Genomic DNA, 11,368 nt, shown 5'->3' on the forward strand with positions numbered 1-11,368 from the left:
TGTTAATTGTCTCCCGAGCTATTGTAAATTTCATTTGATTCGATAAAGGGATTTTTTTCATTAATTATTACAGGTTGTTCAAGGGTTGATCTTTCAATTGGATTCGAATCTGACAATATATATAGTCTAAGGATCGCCCGTCAATTAAAAAATATTATCTACTAGTCGATCATTTCCAATATGAAATAGAAGTTCTTATACCAAAGATATAATATTATTATTCATAATCTATTATAAATAGCAAATGGTTACTATGGAGCTGCCATCCAAAATCAAGAGTAGCAGCAGCCTTTACGTATTCTAAGAGATGGGATCTCTTTTCACTTTCTTCATCTTCTCACTTGTTCTGGTAAGCGTGGCCAACAAAACGTTTTTTTTTTTTTTTTTAATTTAAATTTACTTAATGCAAGTGCTACTGTGAATTTTTTATTTTTAGTTTGGCGTAGGTGACTTGCAAACTGTTAACAGTTGAGTACCATCCCATGTTGTGTGCAGTTTGCGAATGGTCTCCATGTTCATGCCAGACCAGACCCGCCGCCACCGCCCATGGCCAAGAGCAACGCCGCCAGTTGTCACACCCCGGCGAAAGCCATAGCCGATGATTCTGCAAAGGGGAGGTCTTTGGTGAGAGATTTTGAGCCAATACCCAATGTATCGGTTTACGGCGACGATGCAAAAATAACAAAAGAAATATCTTCGGCAGAGGGAAAACCTTTCGTGAGAGATTTTGAGCCAATACCCACTGTATCGGTGTACGGTGACAATGCTAAACTAACGGCACAGAAATCTCCCACACTGAAAAAACCTTTTGTGAGAGATTTTGAGCCAATACCCAATGTATCGGTGTACGGTGACAATGCTAAACTAACGGCACAAAAATCTACCACACCGGAAAAGTCTTTTGTGAGAGATTTTGAGCCAATACCCAACGTATCAGTGTACGGCGACGACGCTAAATTAACGGCACAAAAATCTCCCACATTGGGAAAACCTTTTGTGAGAGATTTCGAGCCAATACCCAACGTATCGGTGTACGGCGACGATGCTAAATTAACGGCACAAAAATCTTCCACACCGAAAAAGCCTTTTGTGAGAGATTTTGAGCCAATACCCAATGTTTCAGTCTATGGGGAAGATGCTAAACTAGCCACAGAAAAATCTTCCGCAACGGGGAACTATTTTGTGAGAGATTTTGAGCCAATACCCACCGCGACAGCCTATGGCAATGACGCTAAACTTACAGAAGAAAGATACTCTACAAAGGAGAAACCAATTATTGGAGATTTTCAAGCTAAGCCGTCAAGCGAGGCTCTTTAGATCTCCTATTATCGAATGTCAGTTGATGTCAAGGGTCTGTGTTATTGTGCTCTAAGTTCAGTATGATTGTGGATTGAATCATCCTTGTTGCTAGAAGTAAGTTTTTGTGATGTTTATTGAATAAAAACCATGTTTAATTTACTCTTTTTTAAATAAAAACCATGTACTATTGTAAAAATAGCATACTATGTTTATAAATAATACTAAAGGCATCCCTACATCACAAGCACTCTAAGCTCCAAGGGTTTAGGGCCGGAGTTGTTTTTGCGTTCATTCCTACCATTTGCATTGTAAAAATATTATTTTCACCACTCAAACTTATGAACCTAAAATTTTAAAAATGAAACCTTACCATTGTTACCAAACACATGGCACAAAACCCATCCTAAATCCACCCTCTTACCACTCATAACTGTTACTCAAGCACACTTAACCCCATCTCATGCTACAACTAAAACCAGTTACCTGTAATTTCAAAAAAGCAACCTTACCTTTGTTATCAACCACCTTCCAAGCACTTACTACCAATGGAATACTTTCTACAGCAAAATATTCCATTATCATCCTCCATCAATGTACAATATGTTGCTGCCTGCAAATTCTTAGCTCGAACATTCTATGTTTGATCATCACAACAAACACAAAGACTGGTCTAGGCACAATCAAGCATCCGACTGGAAAAGAAAGAAAAATATAATCACAATCCTCAAGAGCCCTAACCTGGTCCCATTCCTCCATTCATAATACTTCCGCAGCTCAAAATCAAGCATTGGAGAAAAACAGCCACCAGCTACATAAAATCATAACATTGCGTTCCAACAATAACTTTAGCGTTGCTTAGGGTAAACCAAATATCAGATGAAACAAATCAACCAATGTGTTAAGCGGAAGGCATTATACAACTGATGTATCAACTAGGAACTAGACCAATTTGTTTTCCCACAAACATTAATGTACAGGTGTAACATCATACAAATGAGAACTCAGAATGGATAAACCATACCCATAAACTTTATACCGCTCACAAGGATTTATGTAATTACCTGAAAATATTACATAATACATTTAGCACTCGCATCCAGTTGGCCTCTGTTGACTGCTACCTGCAACATCAATGGTGTCTGGCAGGTATCTTCATGCCATAGAGAATTCCCGCAACGCATAAAAAAGTTGAGTTAGTAAATTCATAATAACAAATACTGTGCAAGTAAAATTAGTTTCAATTCTAATCTCATTTAAAGTGGCTTGCACTCTATCTTCAATAATTACAGAATTTACATGATTGCAGAATATCTAACAAGCCAATAAAACTCAAAAAGGAATTATTTCCATTGTAGGCAATCACTTTAGAATAAGATCTGAAATTCTAGGATGACACCTTTTCACGAGGTCAGCTGGAAAGTTAACTTGTATGGAGAGCAAACCCAAAATATTTTTCAGCAGACTTCTTTGGTCAACAAATCCTTGAGGCTTACTTCCAAACCAAAAACCAAAAACTAATATCAAGATTTAAGACCAGAATGCTGCAAGCCAACATTTTTTATGTTTATGTACAATACTTTACTATTTTATTTATATATGATAGCCATTTTACAGACTTGGAAAGTAAAATATGCTCCTGCCAAGAGATAAAGAAAACAATATAAACAAATAAAGAGTACAAGCAGAAGACAGGGCTTACACAGCCCTTCAAAGATGATATACATATAAGAAAATGTATTTCATATCTCAGCTATAACGTTTAATAAGTTCTCTTAAGTATTTGAAAATTACGACCAGTATAACAAGTTCACTCCAAGATATAGCACCAGAAGGATAAGTTTCTTCAACAGCATTAATTACGTCACATTGGAGAAAATCACAAAAAGTGGAACTTGGAAAATGCACAAATATGTCACCTAGGTAGCACAACTCCATTCTGTGCCAGTTGAAAATAAATACAAATATAAGCCCACCCCCAAAAGGCAAATAGAGAATACCCTAAAAGTTTCAATGGAACACTGCATCTACTGCCAGCAGATTAACGCATAGGTAAGTCAAAAAATTTATTGTGCATCCCATATATCTAGAAATAGTCATACTTGCATAAAATAATACAATTTATGCAAAATGAAGACAGTTCAAGAGCGACTATAACTGAATTCTCCATTGGCCAAACAGACTACTCAGAATTCATACTATGGATGCGTGCAAAAGTAATGATATTACTGTGTTCAATAATATTATTTATTTTCATTTACTTTTTTGTCCCACTCACATTTCCTCTTCTTCACCACTCTTAAGGGCATTCTTTGCAATTACTTGGAATGCTTCTTCAACATTTATGCCCTCCTTGGCTGAGGTCTCAAAGTAGGGAATATTTCCTTTTGATGCACACCAAGCCCGAGCTTTTTTCTCAGAAACCTGTAAAAAAGTTGTGAAAGCAGTAAGCTCACACCGACATTATGACAAAATCAGATCATTCCCAAAAATATAAAAACTAAGAGCCGTGGTGAATCTCCACTAATCAAATAAATACCAACCACTCTACTATTTCCACCATCCACATCAATCTTGTTTCCTATAACAACAAATGGGAAATTTTCAGGATCTGAAGGACTGGCCTGCAAGAAAAAGTAAAATATCAGCTCATCTACGATTTTACAAATTTTTTTTCTAATAACTAAAGAAAACAATTACAAACTTCATATTATTAAAATTCACATAATAAAACAAAAAGCATTTCTTTTACTTCATGATATGTAACTCTAGTTCATTGTCATTTTTGTCAATGGGGATAGAAAATAGAGGAAAGTAAATGAACAAAGCATAAAATCTGACAGCTTCTGCTAGGCCAACCAACTATCTTCACTAGTCAGCTCTACATGGAGCCATATCCCAACATCGTGGCTGGATTCTGAATTGCAGTGAGGCAGCCTTTTCACCAGTTGCTTAGTGGAGCATCAATAAAAGAAGCACTTTCAAGGAACATTTGGAAACAAGAAAAATAGAGTTGACATCTTATGAAACCTAATGAAGTTAAAGTTCAAACAAAGACAACAAAAACAAATAAAATGATAAAATTCTTCAACTAGACCCAGCAATATACCAAGAAGGAACATTCCAAAAGAATACAGCCAACGTCTACCTGAATAAGGAATTCTTCTCTCCAATTATTCAGATTCTCAAACGACTTCATCACATTCACGTCATATACAAGCACACAACAATCAGCACCGCGGTAGAAAGCAACACCTAAACTTTGGAATCTTTCCTGTCCAGCTGTATCCCAAATCTGCCAAAACCAAAAAATTGAGATATGTCCAAGGCACAATTTGTTCAGTTACACAGTAGATTAAGAACCCCAGGAGGTACGCTAAAATCCTAGAGATAGAAATGGCAAGGCAATCCAACAAGACTGAAAAAGAAAACAGACTTGAGAATAGCATTCCTGTATCACACCATTGAACTAACTAGAAGTACTAATTTGGTACAAATAATAACAATAACCAAAAGACTATCCCCCAACCATGCAACAGCAAGACCAAGCCAACACTAACCCAAGGTAGTCAGTGCTGAAAGGTGCCCTTACCTAGACACTCTTTTAGCCTGAGGTGTAACGTGCCAAAAAAAAAATGCTCCCCTTGAAGCAAGGCACTAAATTGACAAGAAAATCAATAAAACAAATATTTAATGCGAAAAACACAATCAGATGATAAAACATCTAATATACCCTCAAATACAGAGAATCAAGCTTAAGTAAAATAGGTTATCTGCAATGTGTTCCGTATTATGTAACAATAACCACTGTTTCAACAGAGAAAATAAGTAAACAATATATAAAATATATAGCAATAACAGACACAACACAAGCAGGCAGCAGCAACCCCTTTGCATAACACCTGTAGGCTATTTCGGCAACAGAAAAGCATCAAATCAGCGAAGTGGGGGAACAACCCTAGATCCATAGTAGACCAGACTAAAAACTTAGATTGGAGGACGGATGACTGCTGGAGGTCTATGTGTCACAGGCTAGCATGCCATTTGATATAAGTCAACGAAAGGATTGGCCCACGTGCCAAGAGTTACCGGCACATGATGACTCCAACCAACCTATGGCAATTCCACTCGAACTCGCATCCCTCAAATATGGAAACGTGGACAAATTGAAAGAAAATAACAATGCTGTGCATCAGTTTACATTGTAACAGAGAAATGAGGTCGAGTACGGTTCTCTCTACTCCAATTTATCATTTTTCCTCTTCTTATTATATTTTTTTGGGCATTCCACAATCTTCCCCGACTTTCAGAGCCAATAACCTTTAATTTTCATTTTGCATTTTTTTCATTTTCTTCTTCGTTCCAGCCTTGGCAAGTGCCTGTGGTGCTCAACGCCACATCAGAGGCACTCGCCTAGGTGGCACCTGAGTAAAGGGGCCTCACCTGACACTATGAAAGGCATTTCCATGGCGCCTTGCGTCAGCCAAGCATTTAGGAGAGTGCCTTTCTTACCTTTTACTACACTGCATGATGAAGATGAGATTGCTGCCTCATTCTTGGACCATTGGGATTGCAACAAAAAAGGAGGGAGGGTGCTATTTAATTAAGGGTTATTTCTGTCTTTTTCTTAATTGAGGGTTATTTCTGTCTTTTTCTTCATTCTAGGGTTGGGATTTGAAACTATTTAAGCCATTTTTTTGTATTATTGAGACTTGGTTGATTGCTATTAGAATTTTTCATACAATTGAGAAAGGGTTTTCTCAACTTGTGTTGAATTCATATCTTTACACTTCAATCTGTGCCAGTTGGAATCAGAGCCAGGTTACGCTCCTAAAGATGGTTCGTGGAAGAGCTAGAGGTCGTGGTGCCCGTGTGGATGACGGAGATCGTGAAGATGAATTGGCACAAATGCGTCAATCAATTGAGGCGTGACGCTCCGGAGGTGCGTGGTAGTGCTAACCGTGGCAGCGTGGCCCTCACAGTGGTGCCAGTGCCCACAGAAAACCCTTTCTCAATTGTATGAAAAACTCTAATAACAATCAACCAAGTCTCAATAATACAAGAAAATGTCTTAAATAGTCTAAAATCCCAACCCTAGAATGAAGAAAAAGACAGAAATAGCCCTTAATTAAATAGCACCCTCCCTCCTTTTTTGTTGCGATCCCAAAGGTCCAAGAATGAGGCAGCACTCTCATCTTCATCACTGCACTAACCAGCAACAACTTGAAAAAATATTTTTCTACAAGCACTTTGTAAAACAATTAGATTATTGCAATAAGTTATGCTGCCCCGTAAAAAAAATTAGGAAACCATAATAGTGAATAACAAAGTTACAAGTATATCTAATTGAATGCCTTACAACATGCTTTCTCCACACAAAACTTAAAATTGAAAGTCTCTTTCATAGTAGAAAATGTTTACACAGAGTTGAAGTATCATCATGCCAAACAAAGTAGGATTTCATGTATCAATAACCTAACTGCCCTCCATGAAAATTGGTAAGTGACACCCCCCCCCCCCCCCCCCAAAAAAAAAAAAAAAGTAGATATAAATATTTCCAATAGATCATGAAATGATTAATCAAGACTTGGTGCCACATCCAAGACAAGAAAAAAAATTAATATCCAATGACAACAGACTTTGCAGCTACAGCAACAGCTCAACTTGAGAATTCACAAATCCATAACTTTGACTGATACCACAGGATGGATCAACAAATGCTCTGTCTTCACCAAGATAATTTCACCTTTTTGCAGAATTGATATTAGGCCTACGTTGCTGCTAACAGGCCTGATTAGTCAGCAGGAAAGTTCATGCAAGCTGGTCCAAACATTTAAATCGCACCGTGTCATACATGATTATAAAATAGCCTTAGTATTAAAAATTAGCAAGAAAAATAGGCAAAATATGTTAACTGGAAAAGGGATTCAAGGGTATAATTATTATCAGATCTAGGTTTATCTCATTCCAAATTTGAAATGTATGGGTCCAGTGAAAAATCTACTTAAGCATACACATTACAACAACAACATATCCAACCTTTATCCCACTATGTGGGGTCTTAAGCATACACATCACCAGAACAAAATAATGAGAAATCTACACTGTTATCTCAAAAAATAACTGAAAATACATAAAAATGGGACAGCCATGTCAAGCAATAAAGTTTAAAGCACCAACATGAGTAGTTGGAATGTGAAAATTGTAGATAGGCACTCCTGTGGACAGCTTCAATATGTCAAACTTCCTTTAAAAAAATGTCGTCTTCTTTGGAAATATTTTACTATAAGAAACATAAGGAAAGCAGATAGTTGAAGAAAAATTATTTTCATGAAGCATGCCGGCCTACAGATAATGGCAGCTACTCAGGTCAGTACTTTTACCATTCAAACATCAAGTGCCCACAAGCAGTCAGTTCAAAACATTCCTTCACAAAATATGCACATGGGTGTCATACTGTCACGTTAAAGGTTGACCGAACATGGGAATCTTACTCTGATAGACTTCTTTAAACACTTGATTACACAAATTCGTTTTAATTTAACATTCCAGACATTATTCTCCAATCTAGTAATCAACCAATTTTAGGATAGTAACATAACAAGGATCCAAAACTGAAACACTAGAAATAATCCAGCTAAGCACAACCACACAAAAGCACATAAATGAATTGATTAAAGAAATTGCACATGATGGCCAACCTGCAATGTAAAGAGCCTGTCTTCAAACTGCACTTCTTTGGTTAAGAAATCAGCTCCTATAGTCGCTTTGTATTGATTGGTAAACTTCTTGTTAACATATCTAAAATAAGGATTCAAGGCGAGTAACAGCACACTAGAGGAACAAAATTTTCAGTAAAATATGGAAACTTTGTCTTCAGGAAACAAACATCAGGAGATTCAGGAACTTTGAACAAACTAAGAAGGATACTGATTCATCAAAGAGGTCTTTCCCACTCTGCAATTCACGCAAAAAAGGAATAAGTAAGCTATATTACATAATTCAACAACATTCACATACAACCACTTATAAGCAAGGATATACCAACATACTGCATGATAAAAATCAACTGAACCTAATTCAAATAAGTGGCAAGGCATCAATTGAATCAAATGCGGAAAGATCTAGACTAGATGTTTCCGGAAAACCCTAGATACATGCGCGTGCAGAAATATAAAGTTTGTGCGTTTATTGGCGACTGACCCGCTGTCGCCGAGGATGATGACCTTCAGGAGCGTTCTTCTTCGGGAAGGCATCGTAAGGGCGCAAATCGGAGTCGGGAAAGCACCGATCGAGAGAGAGAGAGAGAGAGAGAGAAGAGGCGTGACTGGAAATTGGGGATTTGAATGAAGTCGTAGTTAATGATTTCCCCTCTCTCTTTACATTGTTTGATTTCGTTTTCGAAAATTATTTTATATTTTTTAGGGTGAAAAGAAATTAACCTTTATTCTTTTAAAACATGCTATACTGAAACATAAAATTTATAATAATTTTATTTAAAATTCATAATAATCATATCTAAAATTATCAATAAATCTGTTTATTATTTTGAATTATTATTAATTTTATCAATTAATAAAGAATACTCGTCAAATTTATTTTATTTATAAACATAAAATTTCTCTATTTTTTAGCTCTGTTTTAAATGTTGAGTACAACTTTTAATTTTAACAAAATTAGTATTTAATTTGAATTTTACTTTAGTTTTAAATTATGATTTCCTTTTCAGTAATAAAAAATTGTTAAATGTATCCTAACAGAGAAAGTTAGATTAGCTGAGTTGTTATTTTATATTAAAATATTGACGTGACTTTAAATAAATATTGTATATTTATAATTAAAAATATAAATTATATAATATATTACAAAAATTCCCCCAATAAAATAATAGGATAAATTTAAGATGTGCTTAGTGAATTTTATATTGTTACTACTTGTTCATTGAATTTTACTCAACGTCTGCTATCCATTACCCGTAACATAACCGTCTAATATTACAAACGAAAAATGCTCACGTGACTAATAAAATTCGAAGTGGCTAACCGAAAATGCTCGCATGGCTAAATAATTTAACATATACTCACTAAAATTTAAGAATGTAACTATTTATTGAACTTTTGAGTAAAATTAGCATACATCTACTGAACTTTAAAAATATAATTACTTATCCACTGAACTTTAGAAGTAAACTAGGTGGGAAAACCAAAACTATGAAATAGATAAAAATGTTGTTCAATTCTGAAAACAAATTAGAAGCATAAACTCAACTAGAAAATCACCATAAAAAGGCTTACTCAAGTGCCTCAATTATATAAGCAATGCAGATGCAAAAGCTCAACTAAAATAACAGATAAAAATAAGTATGTATTTTTTTATCATACATGTACAATAATTTTTGACCCCCTATTTATAGTGCGGTATATTGACAGTTTACACAAAATTCAAAGCAGTAGAGCCACGTCATGAGGGACAATGTGCCCTTATTATCTCCATAAAATAAGAAGTAAAATCTCCGTACCATATAGGGGGTTGTGTTTCCACCAATAAAGACATGTAGACATCAAATTCAATTATTTTTGTTTTGTGGTTTTCTTTGCGAGCTGATCGAGTTAACCAACGAGTTAGAGTCGTCGCCAAAAGCTCGCTTGCTATCGTGATCAGAACTCGCGCATTAGCAACTATGCGACCTTGCGGAGATGGCTTGGCCCATCGAGCCTCGAGAGGTTGGACTTTATCATTGGACTATTCCCAATCCAAAACAACCCACACAATAGTCTCAAGAAGGCTCGAAAAATACCCGTAGCAAATGTAATGGGTGATAAATGGTTAACATCGAATAAAATTGAATGAATAAGTAATAATAATTTAAAATTTAATAAATAAATAGTTACGTCTTTAAAATTCTGAATATCTGTTAAATTTGCCCAAAAATAATATATAAACATCCATGGAGGGAATGCCCATTAAAACCCAATTTTCGTGCCAGTCCACTTTCACTTCTTAAAAGGGAAACTCAACTCCTCAAGAACAATGGGGGAAAAATGCTATTTCAATACAAATTGAAAGCAACACCCTCGAAGTTTGATCAACTTGTAAGCAACTTGTTGGTATTTAAAAAATGGCAATTACCACCAGTTAAAAAAAAAGTCTAAATAATTATTTTACCCTTCATTTCTAACATTTTTCTTCTCTTTATCACTGATCTAAATAACTAAAACACCAAAGGATATTAAAACAAAGAAAGAAAGAAATTATTGACGCAGACTATTTGGATTCTTCCATGATTAATCCAGATTTATTGTAAAAAAAAAAAAGAAAAGATCAACCCAAACTAGATCTGGGTTTATCGTGCTAAGCTTGGGTAAGTCCCAATGAATCTAGATTTATTGCACAAAAAGAGAGAAATGTATTGGGTTTATTTGTGTATAGAGAAATTGAGAAATAGATAAAAGAAGAAGAAATATAGGAGAAAGAGTGTATGTGTGTGTGTGTGTGAATAAGTAAAATATATCATCTCAAAACTAGTTGTAAGTTAAAATTAAAAAAGGAAGAGAAAGAGAAAAAAAAAAAAAAAAAAAGATAGAATGTGAATAAGTAAAACCCTATTATCTTAAATTTAGATCTAGCTTCAAATAAGAGTGAGAAAAGGAAAAAAGATAATGATGATGATGACAAAGAAAATAAAAATCGAAGAGCTTAAAATGATGATGAGAGAAAATAAAAAAATTAGAGAAAGAGGGCAAATGCCCTTATTGTCGTCATCATCGCCACTGCTACTATGTCGTCACATGTACAACTTCAATTGTTGTTGCGTTAACCAAATGTCTCTATTGTTATCACAGTAACCAACCTTCACTATTACAAACCAAAATCAAGAGGGAGAGAAAAAAAAATAAACAATTGTCTCCATGAATAGTTGCTCTCTCTATTGTCGTTGTTTTCACCATTCATTATTTGTTGTCATTCGTTTGCTAAAGAGAGAGAGAATGACGAAAGAGATGGAAAAAAAAGAGAAAAAAATAATAAAAAATAAGACAATAAGTTTATATATAAGGGTATTTACTATAGTTAA

General features: G+C 35.1%; 2 protein-coding genes across 3 annotated transcripts in view; one reads left to right on the forward strand and one right to left on the reverse strand.

Annotated features, from left to right (window-relative positions):
• LOC127788462 (ras-related protein Rab7) overlaps positions 1-11,368 on the reverse strand; it is a 69,193-nt gene that overhangs the window by 39,800 nt on the left and 18,025 nt on the right. Inside the window, exons 2-8 of one of the 2 annotated variants that reach the window (XM_052316757.1) lie at positions 8,500-8,613; positions 8,227-8,253; positions 7,998-8,097; positions 4,445-4,591; positions 3,840-3,920; positions 3,575-3,720; positions 2,109-2,449 (exon numbers count right to left, since the gene is read on the reverse strand). In XM_052316757.1, coding sequence (XP_052172717.1) covers positions 2,383-2,449; positions 3,575-3,720; positions 3,840-3,920; positions 4,445-4,591; positions 7,998-8,097; positions 8,227-8,253; positions 8,500-8,552 — 621 coding nt within the window. In that variant the 5' untranslated portion in view covers positions 8,553-8,613 and the 3' untranslated portion in view covers positions 2,109-2,382. Of the gene's footprint in view, positions 1-2,108; positions 2,450-3,574; positions 3,721-3,839; positions 3,921-4,444; positions 4,592-7,997; positions 8,098-8,226; positions 8,254-8,499; positions 8,614-11,368 lie in introns of those variants that run through there. The other variant, XM_052316750.1, reaches the window with a different exon arrangement.
• Positions 159-1,727, forward strand: LOC127788440 (uncharacterized). The gene is made up of 2 exons (XM_052316698.1): positions 159-349; positions 496-1,727. Exons 1-2 carry the CDS (start codon positions 308-310, stop codon positions 1,315-1,317), a joined length of 864 nt encoding a protein of 287 aa, XP_052172658.1. The 5' UTR covers positions 159-307; the 3' UTR covers positions 1,318-1,727.

This window comes from Diospyros lotus, chromosome 1, assembly GCF_014633365.1.
Source record: "Diospyros lotus cultivar Yz01 chromosome 1, ASM1463336v1, whole genome shotgun sequence".
Classification (NCBI taxonomy): Eukaryota; Viridiplantae; Streptophyta; class Magnoliopsida; order Ericales; family Ebenaceae; genus Diospyros; species Diospyros lotus.